At 39.0% G+C, this 21,249-nt stretch overlaps 1 protein-coding gene and 2 long non-coding RNA genes across 9 annotated transcripts; 2 read left to right on the top strand and 1 right to left on the bottom strand.

Moving 5' to 3' along the window:
* The first annotated feature begins 622 nt into the window (after positions 1–622).
* hsd11b1la (hydroxysteroid (11-beta) dehydrogenase 1-like a) lies at positions 623–20,013 on the top strand. 2 transcript variants are annotated; one of them, XM_076278246.1, is made up of 6 exons: positions 623–917; positions 17,054–17,184; positions 17,275–17,478; positions 17,713–17,806; positions 18,137–18,302; positions 18,655–20,013. In XM_076278246.1, the coding sequence occupies exons 1-6, from the start codon at positions 830–832 to the stop codon at positions 18,836–18,838; spliced, it is 867 nt and encodes a 288-aa protein (XP_076134361.1). In that variant the 5' UTR covers positions 623–829; the 3' UTR covers positions 18,839–20,013. The 2 variants fall into 2 exon arrangements, with proteins under 2 accessions (XP_076134361.1, XP_076134360.1); XM_076278245.1 differs by having other exon boundaries at positions 18,137–18,335.
* On the top strand, positions 1,014–6,807 carry LOC143116884 (uncharacterized). 4 transcript variants are annotated; one of them, XR_012985937.1, is made up of 5 exons: positions 1,014–1,356; positions 1,506–1,772; positions 2,348–2,439; positions 5,169–5,236; positions 5,922–6,807. It is a non-coding gene; the product is annotated as an uncharacterized LOC143116884 (long non-coding RNA). The 4 variants fall into 4 exon arrangements; XR_012985939.1 differs by having other exon boundaries at positions 1,014–1,623; XR_012985938.1 differs by having other exon boundaries at positions 1,014–1,633.
* LOC143116883 (uncharacterized) lies at positions 8,975–16,119 on the bottom strand. Of its 3 annotated transcripts, none has more exons than XR_012985934.1 (4): positions 15,781–16,119; positions 14,702–15,625; positions 9,848–9,968; positions 8,975–9,629 (listed from the first exon to the last, which is right to left on the bottom strand). It is a non-coding gene; the product is annotated as an uncharacterized LOC143116883 (long non-coding RNA). The 3 variants fall into 3 exon arrangements; XR_012985933.1 differs by having other exon boundaries at positions 14,702–14,801; XR_012985935.1 differs by lacking the exon at positions 15,781–16,119 and having other exon boundaries at positions 14,702–14,801; positions 15,343–15,774.
* Positions 20,014–21,249: the final 1,236 nt, after the last annotated feature.

The raw sequence follows: 21,249 nt of genomic DNA, 5'->3' as shown, positions 1-21,249 counted from the left end.
AGAAATGGGATTGGCATTGAAGACAACTGCTGGTGCTATCATTCTCAGGGTATGGCAAAGTTGTAGAGGAATAATATTTTGCTGTCCTAATAATTCCTTCTGTCTTTTTCAGGTCTGAAGATTTCACCTATGTCCTGTATGAAACTTAATACCTAAATGAATAATAATGAATACAACTAAAGAGATAGGCCTAAATAGGCTACATATTATAAATATATTAAATTAATAAATATCTATAAGTAAAGCTATATATATATATATATATATATATATATATATATATGTAATATGCCTGGGCATAGCCTAAGTTTAGCCTGCTACAATAGTATATGGTGTGATGATGCATTTTTGACAGCCCATTCATTACATCAAGGCGATAGACATGGGCAGTAGGCCTATGTTAATATTTTAAATAATTACTTTAACGTATTTTGTCGTTACCGGTATGTATTTTGAAGGATTGGAACTAATCTTTGTAACAAAATCAAATAGAAATGGGGCTTTAAGTCAAAAGTCCAACAGGGTCAGACCAATCAGTCCAATCAGGCAGCCGTTCTTATAATTCAGAAAATTGTCACTGACTAGACTCCGCCTGTTTTAATGCATGATAAGTCTAATCTGCAACAGTAGGTTCACGATTCTTCAGGCATGCCTGCTGCCAGATCCCTACTTGGCTTCATGAACGTTAACCCTTTCAGTGCTGATGTTGTGTAATGGAAAAAAGATAGTACGTTAAGAGTAACACTAGTCGTCAGTCTTTGCCAAATTGAAAGATATAATTTTCCCTCCTCGAAATCCAAGTGGCTACTGAGACTACTAGAATTCGGAAATGAGGCGTTCTTTAAAACTTTTTGCATTGGGAAGTATAACTGCAGCTCTTCTTGCACTGTACTTGAGAGGTCCAACCTTCAATGCTGGTAAGTAGGCCTACCTATAATATTTTTCTGATCACTTGAATCGACTTCGGAGTTCGGGCAGCTCGTCGTTTCTATAATGCCGTTGAGGTGACAGGTGCAAACAACACAGTCTCACTCCCTACTCGTCAAAGGTCTGACGCATGGTCAAGGTTCCTTGGCGTCAAATTCCAACGAGAAAGGTGTACCCTTTGCGTCGTTTTTCGACGTGGGGGTCCGTCAGATAGACATTCATGTTAATCCCTCACCGTCAGATATAGACGAAAGGAAATCAAATGTCCATCAAAGGTGATGCCGTCACGCAACCCAGTCTGAAAATCTAACAGGCTTACAAAATAGCATGGCGAAAAAATGGCTGTGACATTCTTTTGAAGCTGCATCAACGTGATATCTCATAGCTCGCTACACCCTCATTCTGCCTGAGAAGGACCAAACCAGCAAGGTAACTACCATTTTATTCATTTCTGAGCTAGGGGAACTTATTTTGTAAACAACTTGTTTTACATATTTATGTTTGTTTATACAGAATGTAATCGATATGTGCTTTCACAACTGATCAACAAATGGACCATTTTCTTGTGTTTGCACTAGCTTGACAGCAGTAGCGAGATATGTAAACATCCGGTAACGGCGAAGCTGGTTACGGTCATGTGACACACGCAACCACAAGAAAGCGGAAACGCGGCATAGAGCGAGCCATGTGGAGAAAGTTAAGCGACGTAAATTTTGTAAACAATAATGCTGTTTTTTGTTGTTGTTTTCGAACAAAATATAGGTCTAGTTATTCTGAACAACACTCCTTCATGGTGTACAAAGCCTACTACAATCGTGCAATTTTTCAGTGCAGTTCAAAGTCTTGTAAGTGTAAAAGACTTAGTCAAATTATAGGCCTACATGAATTAGCTAAATAAATCGTTATGCTTAAATTTTCGAAATGAGTGCAATGATTTAATTTGACATTAAATTGCCTAGTTTTAAGCAGGTCAGTCTCACAATAAGCTATTTATCCTTGGGTCTGGGTAACTCATGGGACAAAACATGTTGTTAATATAGGCTAATTACCGTTTTTTCCTGAAAAAAAGCCAACATTTCTGTGTCCAGGTATTGCATTTCTGCAGTGTAGGCTACTATGTAGTGCAGCTTTTAATGTACAAAGTACTGTATTTTCCTGCATATGAACTACAAATATTCCTCCAAAACCAGTGTTGACATTTGAAGTAGGCCTATTGGAGTTATTTTTTTGGTATTGTAGTATTTGAATATTTACCCACAACAGTTTTATGTAGGCCTAATGTATTCTCAAGGCCATTTTTGCATAGGCTCTTCCTTTTTCATGCTAGAGATAATGTAATTATAACCATTGGCCATTTCATGTTTCAAACCTTTGAAATAATTTTACTGATGTTTACTGTTACACCTTAATTGTGCTTCAGCAATGCCAAGACACAATCTGTGAAGCCTGGCCCCGAAGAAGAGGAGGCATGGCCTGTCCCAATGCATGCAGGGCAAAACAAACATACATTTTGTGAGTATTGCTAATATTAAATGACATCCAGGTATACAATACACAACTATGTATAGGCTTTTTGCACGAGTGGTTTTTGGTGGGCTCGTTTGTTTCCGATGGAGCCAGGTGTGTTTGAACCTGTCGCTATTGTTAATGTAATTAGTGTCTACACGGACTAGGTTGGTTGTTGCACATAGTGAATCAGCACTTTACAATAAAGAAGGATTTATGCATGTGTTAAATTTGTTATTATTGGCCAAACAAGTAATTCAGTGTCGGAGTAAACATATAAGGAGCAGAATATAACAGAAGATGTCGTTACAACACAGCTAACACTCCACCGGAGATAGACGAGCCCACCGAGGAGCCTTTTGTGCGACTAGTCAATTAGTCTATGTAAATAAAATGATGGGGCAAATAAAGCAGAATAGTGGTTGCTAGGTTGGCATTTAGGTAGTGGTTGCAAGGTTGTTGCTAGGGCAATTGAGATGGTTCCTAGGTTGTTGCTATGGTAGAAATGGTGGTTGCTATGCTAAACATAGTGGTTGCTTTGTTGGTTGCTAGGGTATTACCCTGTTGGTTTCTGTGGTGGTTCCTAGGTTGACATTATGGTGGTGGTTGTTAGGTCAGTGGTAGGGTAATTGAGATGGTTCCTAGGTTGTTGCTATGGTAGATATGTTGGTTGCTATATTAAATAAAGTGGTTGCTATGCTGGTTGCTAGGGTGATCATGTTGGTGGCTACGGTGGTTGCTAGGTTGACATTATGGTGGTGGTTGTTAGGTCAGTGGTAGGGTAATTGGGATGGTTCCTAGGTTGTTGCTATGGTAGATATGTTGGTTGCTATAATAAACAAAGTGGTTGCTATGCTGGTTGCTAGGGTAATCTTGTTGGTTGCTATGCTAGTTGCTAGGGTAATCTTGTTGGTTGCTATGGTGGTTGCTAGGTTGAAATTGTAGTGGTGGTTGCTAGGTTATTGATGGGGTAATTGAGATGGTTGCTAGGGTGCTGCTAGGGTAGATATGGTGGTTGCAATGTGGTAGGGTAATAGAGATGGTTCCTAGGTTTTTGCCATGGTAGAAATGGTGGTTGCTATATTAAACAAAGTGGTTGCTATGCTGGTTGCTAGGGTAATCTTGTTGGTTGCTATGCTGGTTGCTAGGGTAATCTTGTTTGTTGCTATGGTGGTTCATAGGGTAATTGAGATGGTTGCTAGGGTGCTGCTAGGGTAGATATGGTGGTTGCAATGTGGTAGGGTAATAGAGATTGTTCCTAGGTTGTTGCCATGGTAGAAATGGTGGTTGCTTTATTAAACAAAGCAGTTGTTATGCTGGTTGCTAGGGTAATCATGTTAGTTGCTATGGTGGTTGCTAGGTTGACATTATGGTGGTGGTTGTTAGGTCAATGGTAGGGTAATTGAGATGGTTCCTAGGTTGTTGCTATGGTAGATATGTTGGCTGCTATACTAAACATAGCGGTTGCTATGCTGGTTGCTAGGGTAATCATGTTGGTTGCTATGGTGGTTGCTAGGTTGACATTATGGTGGTGGTTGTTAGGTCAATGGTAGGGTAAGTGAGATGGTTCCTGGGTTGTTGCTATGGTAGATATGTTGGCTGCTATACTAAACATAGCGGTTGCTATGCTGGTTGCTAGGGTAATCATGTTGGTTGCTATGCTGGTTACTATGGTAATCTTGTTGGTTGCTATGGTGGTTTCTAGAGAAAAAGAATATTAGAATATTAACAAACCCCCTCTTTTGATTGGTAGTGATAAGACTACAACTACATTTGCAAGAGAAAGTGTAGCTCATTTCATCACTTTAAAATCTTAAAGTGTGTGCATTCTGTATATGATTGGTCGTTAGCACTGGTTGCTCCCATTGGCTGGCAATCCGGAAACTATTGCTGTCCCTTACACTTGTTTACACAGGGTATGTAAAGATGGCGGAGAATACAGGTAACAGTCGGGCATTTGCTACAATTTATATTAATTTAATACTTTTGTTTAACTCTGAAACCCCAGAAGATGAGAGACTGAATCTCCTGAAGAGGCGTTTATGAATCGTATGCACCAACACTATCGCTGGCATCGCCAAACAAAACATTGGCAACTAAAGTTAGCGACTACACAGGCTAATAATTATAATAAGGACTAACGTTAGTAGGCTACTGCACGATATACTGTTGTTATACAAATACAAGGATTTAATTATTATGAGATGAGCATGAACCTTGAGAATTTTGATTCTCAGATGGCCTACGAAAATGGGTTATTTTTCTCAATTGCTTAATAGGCGATTTATTTGTTTTATATATTTGTTTATTTATTTATAGCCTACTATCCTGCATGGGAACCATTAGCATAACAATGCACTTAAAACCTGCTAAATAGATTTTAACTGGTAATTAGGTGTTTTAATCAGTGAGTTTAGATTGTACAACACAATGAACAATGCCAGGGACACCTATTGGGTTGTAGCCATAACATCTACTTTGAATATTAAACTCCAAAACCTTAAATAATGATAATTGACAATCTTCCATTGACATAATTGGGAAGCATTTTTTCTTTACTCTAATGTCAGATGAGGTCAGTGCAATTGTATTATAAGGTGAATAACGTTTGCAGGTTGTTCAGGCCTTGCTGTGATATGGACCACCCTGGCCATTGTGGACTCCACTATTAGGGACAGGTAATTCAACCACCTAAAGCATATACTTTCTAAAAGTCTTGCCTTTACATCCTACAGAAGTTCGAGAGGGTCCCATGTGTGCAGTGCTGCCCTTCTGCTTTGTGATGGCCGTGAACTTCAATAAGGTGGGACACCTAGTGACAGGCTTTCAGAAAATGTACAGTTCGGTGAATATGCCTTTCCTTCGTTTTGTAGCTTGAAACGTGTCATATATATCCTTCATTCACCAGTATATGTGCACAAAAGTTTGCAGGAACAGTGGAATACAGATTATTATAGCTTACATCATATCTATACACTACATGATGACATGATGATCTATCCTTATATTTCACCCTAAAAACTACCAGTGCTCAAAATTATCCGTCACTCAGAACAGTGATCTCATCCTGGCATATGATATTGTCAAGACCACAGAAGGGTGGAATATAACTTATTATATCTTAAATCACATTTACACACTACAATAATTCCAAAAAGATATCATTTAGGGTTCTTAAGATGATCTATCCTTATATTTTCACATTAGATTTATACATACAAAATAGAACCATGTACAGATTTTTGGCCACCAAAGTTTGCAGAAAGGTGGGATATGTCCTAATGTATGTTAATTCACATCTACTAGTGAAAAGCTTTCAGAAAAGATATGGTTTGGTTAGGTGAAATTGCTTTGCCTTTGAGTTGGAGCTTAAAACGTATCATATGTGCCTTTCGTTTGCCAATATACAAAATAGAACCATGTATAAATTTGTCCTAATGTTTTCTAGACTTATTTTAAATTTGTCCCCTCTACTTATGTTTTCACAGATCCTTGCTCCTGATATCCTGATGTTTGGGTTGCATTACATTATATGACTCCAACAGAACACCTACAGAAATAAGTGTTCCAGTACTAATTTCTGCTCATCTGTGGTTCTCCTGACTCTGGCATGTTTGGAGAGCAAGGATTCCAATGAATGACTGCTCATCAGTTGCACCATTAACACAATCATCCTTCAATCCCCCAAGATCCCCTCTCTCTACATCAAAGGAGCTGATAATGTGGTGTCCTTCCACAAGCAACAAGACAGCCAGCATGTAAACAAGGCCCGCCTTGTTTGTCTACTTCCTGAGGAGGCTGAATCATGCTGGCCTTGACACCTTAGTTCTTGCTTCCATGTACAGCTGTGTTGTGGAGCACATCCTCACTTCCTGTGGTGTACTGCATCAGGTGGTTACAACAGTACAGAGTATTGGCAGCAATCTACCCATTGTCAATGACCTTTACATCAGTAGATACATATAAGACTTTCTACAGGTATTTTGCATCATGAAGAATTCCACCCTACTTGCTAATGGACTGAATCCCCCCTCCCTGTATGGAGTATCAGGACTAGAACCACCTGGCTGAGGAACAGTGAGGCTAATAAACTCACCACACATAAAGATAACTGTCTCACACTAACTGCTGCTCTTAGCATGATATAAGTACCACACCAAGTAATTGGTGCTATTTTACTATAGGCTTCAGCAATACTGCTATTTTTGCACTTAGATTAAAATTTCCATAATCACATTAAAAACTGATTACCATTGTTTTGCATTTTAGAGTGATTTTAACCAGTTATACTGCATGTGAGTGATGGAGCAAAATGCATTTCATTGTATTGTAGGCCTACTAAATACATGACAATAAACCAAACTTGAACTTGAATCTAGGCTTTGTAAATATGGGATCAGAGTGAAATTACCTCACACACCCTGGAAGCTACAGTAACACACAATCAGATCAGATTCAGATCAGGTCTCAAATACAGCAAACCAGTTTATTCCCCTAAATCAATTTGTGCCGCATGTTGTTATTAGTTGAAAATTACTGGTGTAACCTTATCTGACCTGTCTGACCTTTGCCATTCATGGACATGTACATAATGGGTTGGCATTTCTAACTATAAGGCAAGGATCACATCAGCCAGCGCAAACGTAACGCAACGCTCAGACCATAATAAGTTTTATCTCGTTCCTAAGCAACACAAACGGTTTGTCAATTTAATACACTCAAGTTGCGCTTGCCACCTCTGCCAATCTTTGGCTCCGCCTCCTGGCAACACAGAAACAGCTAGAGGTCTCAAATTTGACAAACTATTTTGTTTTTACCCCCTTATCAATATATGTGCCACATGTTGGTATTAGTTGATAATAACTGGTGTAACCTTTTCAGGGCCTGTTTAAAGGAACCGTATGTAAGAAATGTATTTAAATTAATCATAAAATGGCCCTGATATGTCACTAGACATTAAGAAATCATGTTAATTTCAAATACATATATCACTGACAACAGTAGTCTGGCCAGGATATTGTCATTTAAAAAGTGAAGTTGCAGCCCTCAACTGATGTTGTTGTGTTTTGTCATGTCATGTTGTGTTTTGGCCTGATGCGCTACCCTCCACCTATCTACTAATCACTAAGTAAGTAGTGTTTCGGCATCCGGGTTGGCAACCTCGAGTCAGGGGGGAGGGGGAGGGGATACACCGCTCTACAGTAATTTGAAAGTGATTGCAGTACCAGTTTTGGCCATAATCTTACATATGGTTCCTTTAACCTATCTTACCTACCAAATCATGGACATCTAATCCTAGGGTTAGCATTTGTGACTTAGATACCCCCTAGACTGATTAAATCTGGAATGTGACATCCATATATGACACAAAATATGAGTGTGTAGTAAAATCACACATCACATATTCACACACTCTATAGCGCCCCCTAGAAATCCAATATTTCCTATATTTGGCTCCGCCTCCTGGCAACACAGAAGCCAGTAGATATCTCAAATTTGAAAAACTAGTTTGTTATTATCCCCTGTATCAAAATATGTGCCACATGCTGGCACTATCTTGAATTAACTGGTGTAATCCTATCAAGGCCTGTCTGACCTATACAAATTATGACCATCTAAACCTAGGGTTAGCATTTCTAACTTGCATACCTCATAGACAGACTAAATTTGGCATGTGACATCTATATATGACATAAAATATATGAGAGAAGTAAAATCATGCCTCACATATTCACAGACTCTATAGCGCCCCCTAGAAATCTAGATTTTCCAATCTTTGGCTCCGCCTCCTGTCAACACACAAGCAGTCAGAGGTCTCAAATTTGACAAACAACTTTGTTATCATACCCTGTATCAAAATATGTGCCACATGCCAACATTTCATGAAATAATGAGTGTGACACTTACCTAGGCCTGTCTGGCCAATATGGGTGTCTGAATTGTAGTTTCTGAGTATGTCCAGTGCATCAAACTTGCCAAGGCATGTAAGGTCAGTGAAATTAGGTTTATTTCAGTACAGCACACCTCTGTGTATCATAATCAATCAAAATATGGATGTTTTAATGGTTTGGGTATGATTTAAGAACTTTTGTTTATCAAAGTATGTGAAAAATATACTCTAAACGTCTGTTTCTAAAGATGTCTTGAAGATCAAAATTCCCACAGCATGTAAGGTCAGTGAAATTAGGTTTATTTCAGTACAGCACACCTCTGTGTATCATAATCAATCAAAATATGGATGTTTTAATGGTTTGGGTATGATTTAAGAACTTTTGTTTATCAAAGTATGTGAAAAATATGCTCCCTAAACGTCTGTTTCTAAAGATGTCTTGAAGATCAAAATTCCCACAGCATGTAAGGTCAGTGAAATTAGGTTTATTTCAGTACAGCACACCTCTGTGTATCATAATCAATCAAAATATGGATGTTTTAATGGTTTGGGTAGGATTAAAGAACTTTTGTTTATCAGCATATGTGAAAAACATGCACTCTAAATGTCAGTTCCTAAAGATGTCTTGAAGATCAAAATTCCCACAGCATGTAAGGTCAGTGAAATTAGGTTTATTTCAGTACAGCACACCTCTGTGTATCATAATCAATCAAAATATGGATGTTGTAATGGTTTGGGTAGGATTAAAGAACTTTTGTTTATCAACGTATGTGAAAAATATGGTCTCTAAACACCCGTTTCTGGGTTTATTTCAGCACAACACATATCCAAATATGTATTTTTTAATGGTTTGTGTTTGCTTAAACCAAGGGAGTGTCCAATAAACATAAAACATACATCAAAGGTATATGCTAACACAGAGGGAGCAAATAACAAAAATAATAATAATAATAATAATAATAATAATACATTTAATTTTCATAGCGCTTTTCAAGACCGGTTGCAGTAGTCCAGTCTGGGGGAGAGGGGGGGTGAGGGCATGGATGAGAATGATGCATTGTTCAGCCGTGTGGTCACAGGAACAGTCCCGCCACCGGAATGATGTGCTTGACAAGCATCATGCGTATAGGAGACCAATTTTGTAGGCAAAACGATGTTGACACCCATCTATTCTCAGGAGCAGTTCATCTATAACTGGCAGGAACAGCTGCAGAAAAATCCCTTGGCTGTGCTTGGCTCCTTCCTGGCATGTCTGGTCTCACTATGTCTTTCTGCTTTGGTGATGAGCCTGAAAACAGTTGACAACCTGGAAATTAGAAAGATATAAAACATTTAAATATTGATACCAAGAGACACTACAATCTCCTAACATGCAATATATATGAAGACATATATAGCCCTATATCATATATCAGTGCATCCAGGGTACGCCTGATACATTTAAACAATATACAGCATACTTTATATTTTCTAAAAGCCTTTACTCTTTAGATATTATTTAACATGAATTGAGACATGTCCCACCTTCCTCCACAGTTGTGTCCAAATAGAGAAAAGGCCAGGAGCTTCTTTCCACAGGAGCAATCCAGCTCTCAGCAGTCAAGTATCTTTCTGCTTTGGGATGAGCCTATCAACAGTTAATTACCTGGAAATCAGAAAGAACTTTTGAAATGTTTAGAGTACCAAAAAAGAAAATACAATCTCAGTGTTTCTTTTGACATGTTCAAACATACTGGGGTGCATTTCCCAAAACCATAGTTGCTAACCTGTTGGTTGGCAATGGGAAATTGCATTGCAACCAACAAAGTTGCTAACTTAATTAGCAACTAAGGTGCTAACTTAGTTAGCAAGTAAGGTTTTAGGAAACGCGCCCCAGTTGACTAAAGTTCACCTATACAAGATAGGTCTATGTTTTGAAAATAGTGCACAAGTATTTGAGAAGGGTGGAGCAATTCCTAATTTATGTTAATGATTTGGTTGAAGTGCTTGAATTAGCTGTGTAGGCCAGAATGTATAAGTTGGTTCATCAATATGGGTCTATGTACAATGTGTGGTGCACCAAAGTGAAAAGGTTGGACATGTCTTAATTCATATTAATTGACATCTACAGGCTATAGGCTTTAAGAAAATGTATTATACGGCTCTTCACATAATCTTCATATTAGGTGGTTGAATCAACTGTCTCTTACTGGTGGAGGCCAAAATGTATAACCTGTACAGTTGGTTCCTACAATATGGGCCTAGTATAGCAACCAATATATCTACGATAACTACTACAATGTCAACCTAGCAACCACCATATAAATGACTAAGTAAATGTTTTTCCAATTGTTCTCTTCTGTTTATGGTAGACCCAAATGGTCACACTTGGATATTGAACCCAGACCGCTGTAGCTGCAGACTGACTCTTAAATCACTAAACCACAAAACAGAGAATGAGAGATAACATCTGTGTCATACAAAGTCTGACTGAGCAGACGTAGCTGTCCCTTAATAGTGTAGGCCAAAATGTTCATATTCATTGACATCTACAGGCTATGGGCTTTCAGAAAATATATGGTTTATGTGGTCAATTCAGCTGTCCCTTAATAGTGTAGGCCAAAATGTATCAACTGAACAATTTGCTTCTCGATCTACAATATGGGCCTATGTACGCCTTATGATACACCAAAGTACGTAGGAAGGTGGGACATGTCTTAATTCATATTCATTGACATCTAAAGGCTATGGGCTTTCAGAAAATATATGGTTTATGTGGTCAATTCAGCTGTCCCTTAATAGTGTAGGCCAAAATGTATCAACTGAACAATTTGCTTCTCGATCTACAATATGGGCCTATGTACGCCTTATGATACACCAAAGTACGTAGGAAGGTGGGACATGTCTTAATTCATATTCATTGACATCTAAAGGCTATGGGCTTTCAGAAAATATATGGTTTATGTGGTCAATTCAGCTGTCCCTTAATAGTGTAGGCCAAAATGTATCAACTGAACAATTTGCTTCTCGATCTACAATATGGGCCTATGTACGCCTTATGATACACCAAAATAAGTAGGAAGGTGGAACATGTCTTAATTCATATTCATTGACATCTAAAGGCTATGGGCTTTCAGAAAATATATGGTTTATGTGGTCAATTCAGCTGTCCCTTAATAGTGTAGGCCAAAATGTATCAACTGAACAATTTGTTTCTCAATCTACAATATGGGCCTATGTACGCCTTTTGATACACCAAAGTACGTAGGAAGGTGGGACATGTCTTAATTCATATTCATTGACATCTAAAGGCTATGGGATGTCAGAAAATATATGGTTTATGTGGTCAATTCAGCTGTCCCTTAATAGTGTAGGCCAAAATGTATCAACTGAACAATTTGCTTCTCGATCTACAATATGGGCCTATGTACGCCTTATGATACACCAAAGTACGTAGGAAGGTGGGACATGTCTTAATTCATATTCATTGACATCTAAAGGCTATGGGCTTTCAGAAAATATATGGTTTATGTGGTCAATTCAGCTGTCCCTTAATAGTGTAGGCCAAAATGTATCAACTGAACAATTTGCTTCTCGATCTACAATATGGGCCTATGTACGCCTTATGATACACCAAAATAAGTAGGAAGGTGGAACATGTCTTAATTCATATTCATTGACATCTACAGGCTATGGGCTTTCAGAAAATATATGGTTTATGTGGTCAACTCAGCTGTCCCTTAATAGTGTAGGCCAAAATGTATCAACTGAACAATTTGTTTCTCAATCTACAATATGGGCCTATGTACGCCTTTTGATACACCAAAGTACGTAGGAAGGTGGGACATGTCTTAATTCATATTCATTGACATCTACAGGCTATGGGCTTTCAGAAAATATATGGTTTATGTGGTCAATTCAGCTGTCCCTTAATAGTGTAGGCCAAAATGTATCAACTGAACAATTTGCTTCTCGATCTACAATATGGGCCTATGTACGCCTTATGATACACCAAAATAAGTAGGAAGGTGGAACATGTCTTAATTCATATTCATTGACATCTACAGGCTATGGGCTTTCAGAAAATATATGGTTTATGTGGTCAACTCAGCTGTCCCTTAATAGTGTAGGCCAAAATGTATCAACTGAACAATTTGTTTCTCAATCTACAATATGGGCCTATGTACGCCTTTTGATACACCAAAGTACGTAGGAAGGTGGGACATGTCTTAATTCATATTCATTGACATCTACAGGCTATGGGCTTTCAGAAAATATATGGTTTATGTGGTCAATTCAGCTGTCCCTTAATAGTGTAGGCCAAAATGTATCAACTGAACAATTTGTTTCTCAATCTACAATATGGGCCTATGTACGCCTTTTGATACACCAAAGTACGTAGGAAGGTGGGACATGTCTTAATTCATATTCATTGACATCTACAGGCTATGGGCTTTCAGAAAATATATGGTTTATGTGGTCAATTCAGCTGTCCCTTAATAGTGTAGGCCAAAATGTATCAACTGAACAATTTGTTTCTCAATCTACAATATGGGCCTATGTACGCCTTTTGATACACCAAAGTACATAGGAAGGTGGGACATGTCTTCATTCATATTCATTGACATCTACAGGCTATGGGCTTTTCATGATTACCCTAGCAACCAGCATAGCAACTGTTATGTTTAGTAAAGCAACCAGCATATCTACCATGGCAACAACCTAGGAACCATCTCTATTACCCTACCACATTGCAACCATATCTACCCTAGCAACCATCTCAATTACCCTATCAAGAACCTAGCAACCACCACTGTAATGTCAACCTAGCAACCACCATAGCAACCAACAAGATTACCCAAGAAACCAGCATAGCAACCAACATGATTACCATAGCAACCAGCATAGCAACCGCTATGGTTAGTATAGCAGCCAACATATCTACCATAGCAACAACCTAGGAATCATCTCAATTACCCTACCATTGACCTAACAACCACCACCATAATGTCAACCTAGCAACCACCATAGCAACCAACATGATTACCCTAGCAACTAGCATAGCAACCACTTTGTTTAATATAGCAACCAACATATTTACCATGGCAACAACCTAGGAACCTTCTCTATTACCCTACCACATTGCAACCACCATATCTACCCTAGCAGCACCCTAGCAACCATCTCAATTACCCAATCAACAACCTAGCAACCACCCACCACTACAATGTTCATGCAACCAACAAGATTACCCTAGCAACCAGCATAGCAACCAACATGATTACCATAGCAACTAGCATAGCAACCGCTATGGTTAGCCATCTCAATTACCCTACCATTGACCTAACAACCACCACTATAATGTCAACCTAGCAACCACCATAGCAACCAACATGATTACCCTAGCAACCAGCATAGCAACCGCTTTGTTTAATATAGCAACCAACATATCTACCATAGCAACATCCTAGGAACCATCTCAATTACCCTACCACTGACCTAACAACCACCACCATAATGTCAACCTAGCAACCACCACAGCAACCAACATGATTACCCTAGCAACCAACATAGCAACAACTAGGTTTAGCATAGCCACCACCATTTCTACCATAGCAACAACCTAGGAACCATCTCAATTGCCCTAGCAACAACCTTGCAACCACTACCTATGGGCAGCCGTGGCCTACTGGTTAGCGCTTCAGACTTGTAACCGGAGGGTTGCCGGTTCGAACCCCGACCAGTAGGCACGGCTGAAGTGCCCTTGAGCAAGGCACCTAACCCCTCACTGTCCCCGAGCGCCGCTGTTGTTGCAGGCAGCTCACTGCGCCGGGATTAGTGTGTGCTTCACCTCACTGTGTGTTCACTGTGTGCTGAGTGTGTTTCACTAATTCACGGATTGGGATAAATGCAGACACCAAATTTCCCTCACGGGATCAAAAGAGTATATATACTTATATACTATACTTAAATGCCAACCTAGCCACCATTCTGCTTTATTTGCCCCATCATTTTATTTACATAGACTAATTGACTAGTCGCACGAAAGGGTCCTCGGTGGGCTCGTCTATCTCCGGTGGAGTGTTAGCTGTGTTGTAACGACATCCTCTGTTATATTCTGCTTCTTACATGTTTACTCCGACACTGAATTACTTGTTTGGCCAATAATAACAAATTTAACACATGCATAAATCCTTCTTTATTGTAAAGTGCTGATTCACTAGGTGCCACAACCAACCTAGTCGGTGTAGACACTAATTACATTAACAATAGTGACAGGTTCAAACACACCTGGCTCCATCGGAAACAAATGAGCCCACCAAGAGCCACTCGTGCAACAAGCCTATACATAGTTGTGTATTGTATACCTGGATGTCATTTAATATTAGCAATACTCACAAAATGTATGTTCGTTTTGCCCTGCATGCATTGGGACAGGCCATGCCTCCTCTTCTTCAGGGCCAGGCTTCACAGATTGTGTCTTGGCATTGCTGAAGCACTGAAGCAACATTAAGGTGTAACAGTAAACATCAGTAAAATTATTTCAAAGGTTTGAAACATGAAATGGCCAATGGTTACAATAACATTATCTTTAGCATGAAAAAGGAAGAGCCTATGCAAAAATGGCCTTAAGAATACATTAGGCCTACATAAACTGTTGTGGGTAAATATTCAAATACTACAATACTAAAAAATAACTCCTATAGGCCTACTTCAAATGTCAACACTGGTTTTGGAGGAATATTTGTAGTTCATATGCAGGAAAATACAAGCACATTAAAAGCTGCACTACATAGTAGCCTACACTGCAGAAATGCAATACTTTGGACACAGAAATGTTGGCTTTTTTTCAGGATAAAACGGTAATAACCTATAATAACAACATGTTTTGTCCCATGAGTTACCCAGACCCAAGGATAAATAACTTATTGTGAGATTCACCTGCTTAAAACAAGGCAATTTAAGCATAACGTGTCGAATAATGATTTATTTAGCTAATTCATGTAGGCCTATAATTTGACCATATCTTTTACACTTACAAGACTTTGAACTGCACTGAAAAATTGCACTAAAATCGCACGATTGTAGGCTTTGTACACCATGAAGGAGTGTTGTTCAGGATAACTAGGCTTATATTTTGTTCGAAAACAACAACAAAAAACAGCATTATTGTTTACAAAATGTACGTCGCTTAACTTTCTCCACATGGCTCGCTCTATGCCGCGTTTCCGCTTTCTTGTGGTTGCGTGTGTCACATGACCGTAACCAGCTTCGCCGTTACCGGATGTTTACATATCTCGCTACTGCTGTCTAGTATCGAAGCTAGTGCAAACACAAGAAAATGGTCCATTTGTTGATCAGTTGTGAAAGCACATATCGATTACATTCTGTATAAACAAACATAAATATGTAAAACAAGTTGTTTACAAAAGAAGTAGGCCTACCCCTAGCTCAGAAACGAATAAAATGGTAGTTACCTTGCTGGTTTGGTCCTTCTCAGGCAGAATGAGGGTCTAGCGAGCTACGAGATATCACGTTGCTGCAGCTTCAAAAGAATGTAACAGACATTTTTTCGCCATGCTATTTTGTAAAGCCTGTTAGATTTTCAGACTGGGTTGCGTGACGGCATCACCTTTGATGGACATTTGATTTCCTTTCGTCTATATCTGACGGTGAGGGATTAACATGAATGTCTATCTGACGGACCCCCACGTCGAAAAACGACGCAAAGGGTACACCTTTCTCGTTGGAATTTGACGCCAAGGAACCTTGACCATGCGTCAGACCTTTGACGAGTAGGGAGTGAGACTGTGTTGGTGCAAACGCTGACGGGACCTGAAGCGTCTGACACAGGCTATCACGCACAGCTGTTGTTGAAGTCTAATCGAGTTTCGTGTCATGCGATTTTAACCATGCAGGGCGGAGACAATTGCTTGGAGGTCTGTGTGTTGCTTTATTCATGCCGTGTGCGAAGCTTGCATTAATTACTTGAAAAATGCGTGAGAGGCCTGTTCAAGCGTTGTTGTGAAAATGTGGATCCCTGAAAGCGTAAAGATTGATTGGAGGGGTTAGAACGGTCATAACGAGCAATGTAGTCCACTCAATTAGCACTTCATTGTGTGATGCGTACCATGTCAATAATGCCATATTATCCTGCAATCTGGAAAAGTGGAATAGTTTTGGCCTAGCCTATAGTGGCAGACGCTTATCCAAATACACTTTATTTTTGTAAACCGTAGCCCTAAAGGTTTGCATACAACTGTCCAATAGTTTTATTCTATATTGATAACTAGATTCATATTTATTCATATCATATCATCACCACATGTAGGCTATAAGGTTTTTACTTCGTACTTCTTCTATAACATGAAGGCCTATTTGGGTGTCAGCATACTGGCTTAACAGTTCACTTGATCACATGTGAGGACATCTCAGTTGATGCTCACAAGGGAAGACATGTCAAATTAATTTGACCCAGTTATGGCTGGTCTGATCTGTGCACACAATAGGCTTATTCATTAACACGAAAGCCCTGAGGTTAAGGCATATTTAGTTTAAATCCTTTTCTGGGACAATCCACTTTTATTGTCATAATGACACCTGACCACCAGTAGCTTGATATCATAGGCAAAGACAACTTAGTCTAACAAGTAAAACATGTTAATACTAGAATGGGGATATGGCATGTTTTAAAGGATAGAATGAGAGTTTGCTCAACGGCATATGGTGATGACCTTTGACCTGTTTCAGAGTCCTTAAAGGGTTCCCGGGTCTTGGTGACTGGTGCCAGCACTGGCATTGGAGAGCAGGTTGCCTACCACCTTGCCAAAGCTGGTGCACAGGTTGTTATCACTGCAAGGAGAGGCAATGTTCTGGAGCAGGTAAGTGGGCTTAATGTGTAACACTAGATTGTTTTTTGATAAAAAAGTTTTTTTTTTGTTTGTTTTGATTTGTTTTGTTTCATGTATCAGGTGGTGAAAAAATGCATGACTATGGGGGCTCAGAAAGCCGTGTACATCCCAGCTGATATGTCAGAGGCGTCTGACCCAGAGAAAGTTGTGAGGTTTGCCGTAGAGCAGCTTGGAGGATTAGACTACCTAGTGCTGAATCACATCGGACCCAGTCCCTTTGCCATGTGGGATGGAGATGTTGAGCATACTAGGTGGTTAATGCAGGTATATTATTTTACTTTATCTCTGTTTAGATTATTGGTGTTTAACATGTGTGTATACAGGTCCAAGTCAGTTGTGACCAGTTTTAATGCTAATATAAGTGTAGATAGTTAGTCAGGCATTTTTCAATCAGTTACCCTTCTTAGTGGCAATTAGCCTACTACAGAGTAGATGATGAATATGTGTTAATGAGGGGCAATGCTGAACTACTGTATTAATGTGGTTTCTCTCTGAAAGGTAAATTTCTTAAGCTACCTGCAGATGGCATGGAAAGCAATCCCAACTCTTGAGCAAAGTAAAGGTTCGATAATAGTAGTCTCCTCTGTGCTTGGTGAGTCAAACACGTTATTAATGCATCACTCTTCACAATACATTGCATGAAATTGGACTTAATTGTAGGTGTCTGCCATATCACCCAAAATATATCTTGTCAGCTAACCATGGAAAAATAGTGGTGCTTCGGGATGATTTTGACTTATTAACTTTAATTTACCTTATTCTGGTATACAAATGGCATGAGTCTGGACCCTAACTCATCAGCTATCTAATCTGTATCACATTATATCAATGTTTAGTTACATTGAAGAGATTTTAGGGGTATCATCTTTCAACCTTGGAAAATACCTAAACATGGATCATTACAACAGTGGTCGTTTTACAGGAAAGATGTGCACACCATTTGTTGGTCCTTACACTGCCACCAAGTTTGCCTTGAACGGTTTCTTCGGAACAATGCAGCATGAACTGGCCATGAAAAAGAGCAATGTGACAGTCAGCATCTGCATTCTGGGGCTGATTGACACAGATTCGGCTATGGAGAAAGTCAGGTTGGCTGTTTCAAAGTTACCTAACATCTTCAGGTCATTATTTTGTTTATGTTTATGGTATTTGGCAGACACTTTTCTCCACAGCGATTTACAGTAAATAAACATTAGTTAAAAAATAAAGTTGAAAAGCCTATAGGCATAATGATAATAGTAATGATAACAAAAATATTAGTAATAGAAACATTATTAAATATCATACATATAATGAGTTTTCATTTGAGCAAAAATCATAAACATAAAAACCATAACTCTCTAAGAAAATTAATAAATTGATTCAGTAAGACGAACAGATGAGTCTTTAAACATTCATAGCCATTTGCTGCTTTTTTATTTATTTGGTGTGCGTTTAAAGGGGATATACCAACATGACGGCGTACCCGGCGAGTGAGGCAGCCTGGCAAATCATCACAGCTGGAGTGACCCGGCAGCCAGAGATCTTCTATCCCTGGTACGCCTACTACTCTGGCCTCTTCAAGGACTGGTTTCCCTTCTTCAGGGACATGGTCATCCGAGGGTTTTACCATTATGAGCCATAGAGAAGGATGGAGAGGATACCCATATCCTGCACATGTGCACAGCAGGAAATAGAATGTCATTTTGTTTTTAGAATGTTTGTGTTTTTAGAGCTAACCATTTTGTTATAATTGTGTATTTCATTCCCTCATCCATGTCTAATTTTAAAGGTACACTATGCAAGATTTTCACCTTAATATAACCTTTACGAAGCTAATTTGATGGTAAACAAACTTGTAATAGGGGAATCGTTCACCTAGCATAGCCATACAGCATAGCCATAGCGAGTCGCTAATAGAGAACCAGCCATGCAACTTCAAGAAAAGTCGACCTGAATACATCTTGCGTAAATCATGAAACATTACCTTGTCAGTAGATGTAGCTCTTTGGAGATAGCCTGTTGTTAATCATTCGCCTCCACAACAACAGCATTTTCATTGTGTACAGGGGGAACAAGCCACGAGATGTAGGTTATTTACAACAGCAGAGTGTAAAATATAAATATATCGCGACTCTAGGGGGAGTTTTTCAGTCGCCAAAAATACCTGAAACTGCATAGTATACCTTTAATACAAATACCTATGAATAGTGCAGTTCACTGTTTTTTATGCTAGGGGGTGCAATAGCACTCTCAAAAGCCTTTCAGCATGAAATTACCCCATTCCAAATACAGTAGATCCTTATTTCTTTTGTATTAATTTTAGGTGCATAACTTTTTGTATTACTTACTTTTACTTATACATTAACACTGCTGATATTTTATAATTAATTTACATTGCCTCTATGATTGCTACATATATGTATGATTTATCCAGCATACTTGAAACTCTGATAATCATGAGTTATCCTACAATCAGGGAGGAACTGAAATTCTTTTCTGCCATGCAGTGAACATAAAACTTGAAAAACACTGTTCATTCATGTCAATCAAGGAGAGCTGAACCGGCTTGGCCCCTTATGTAACAGCAGAGTGCATGTTTCAACTCTGCACTGATCCCTATTAAGACTAAAAACTGGTTTTGTGTTCTGATGATGATCACATCACTTGTGTTGTTATTCCAGTAAATATCTGTTTGTGAAGGGTTTTCCCTGTCATCATAGCCTGTGGGTATTTCAATATGTATTTTTGCAGATTGTTTTTAATATGAGTAAAAGGTTTATAAAAAAGGTTTGTTGTATATATCTTCAGGGCAGTGAATTGAGAACCGAGAGTGTGACGTTACCACACATTACACATCACACATTACCACAGTGTGCATGACAGTTGTATTAGGCATTACACTGAAGAAGCAATAAAATATCTGTGTCTTGCCTGGCATACAAAATAGTCAGTGGTGGCGTAGCTGAGTTTGAATAATTGTTCATGAAATAAGGCAACCTCTGAGTTCAGGCCAATGGGGTCATACAAAGCATAAAGAATTGGGGAAACATGGCTTCTCTCCATTTGACAGTTACATCTATTCAGGAGACTCCACAAAGACATTTATTCAGACAAGTTCTTTCACGCTCCATGCCTAGGTTAGCATGAATATCCTGTATAAAACAGAAAACAGTTGGGGCCACCAAAGGTTATAATGCATCTGTAGTTGCAGATTAGTTTGTCACAGTTGAACTCTCACTACACATTAACGTAATTGATTCGAAGCAGGTTTATGATGGCAAGGGCAAGGCATTTTGGGCATTACACAGCATTACGGTCTATAGAAAGAATTCATACCCCCTGTGGAAGATGGAGAGGAGGTGGCCTGCAGAGATATCAATGCAGAGCATCTTTTGGATACATTTACTGTTAAGACTAGTGTGAGACTGGGATACTGTCTGCGTTTAATTTCTTGGTCTCAATGGACTGCATAATTACATCAGTTACGGCTGGTAAAAAAAAAGCAATGTTCATCTGTCACTCTGGGAACAGCTTCATGATTTGGACTGTACATGGCTTGCCTCAGCTCTTGCACACCCACTGACATATAAATGAGAGAATGGATCTTCAGGTTTACAGTGAATTACAGCGCACTGGTGGGTCTGCAGAGAAGCAAAGCTAATGTCAAAGTATAGGGGAAACTGAACACTGTTTTTGATACACTGATGAGGGTCAAAGGGGAGCTAGCCAAGAGAGGCTATGCTCATGGAAGCATACACTACATGTTTGGTGGTAGATTTTGTGATGGTATCACTAAGTTACATGAGGCCAAAGAGGTCAACCAGAGCCTTAAGAACATGTACAACTGTTGAAATTTAAAATGTTAATTCTGGCATTACATCAGACTTACAGTAGACATCAATTCTGGCATTACATCAGACTTACAGTAGACATCCACCTAAATATGTTTGCAAATATACAAAATTGTCCCCAAATGTTTTTACATTTAGCCTTAAATGTGTTACTTTGAATGCAAAATGTTATAGGAAAATCATCACTGACCAATGCCCATGG

This window comes from Alosa pseudoharengus, unplaced genomic scaffold (assembly GCF_046254945.1).
Source record: "Alosa pseudoharengus isolate Yale_2024_CS ecotype anadromous, Long Island Sound unplaced genomic scaffold, YU_APseudo_1.1 YU_APseudo_1.1_scf_11, whole genome shotgun sequence".
In the NCBI taxonomy this organism is placed as follows: Eukaryota; Metazoa; Chordata; class Actinopteri; order Clupeiformes; family Clupeidae; genus Alosa; species Alosa pseudoharengus.
Note: the sequence above shows the minus strand (reverse complement) of the source record. Positions and strands in the feature narration are given on the sequence as shown.

Bases quoted from the DNA above. Each gene is read 5' to 3' on its own strand.
- hsd11b1la (XM_076278245.1), top strand. From the start codon at position 830: ATGAGGCGTTCTTTAAAACTTTTTGCATTGGGAAGTATAACTGCAGCT. The intron at 918-17,053 runs GTAAGTAGGCCT...GACCTGTTTCAG, and splicing joins AGGTCCAACCTTCAATGCTG to AGTCCTTAAAGGGTTCCCGG. The intron at 17,185-17,274 runs GTAAGTGGGCTT...TTCATGTATCAG, and splicing joins GAGGCAATGTTCTGGAGCAG to GTGGTGAAAAAATGCATGAC.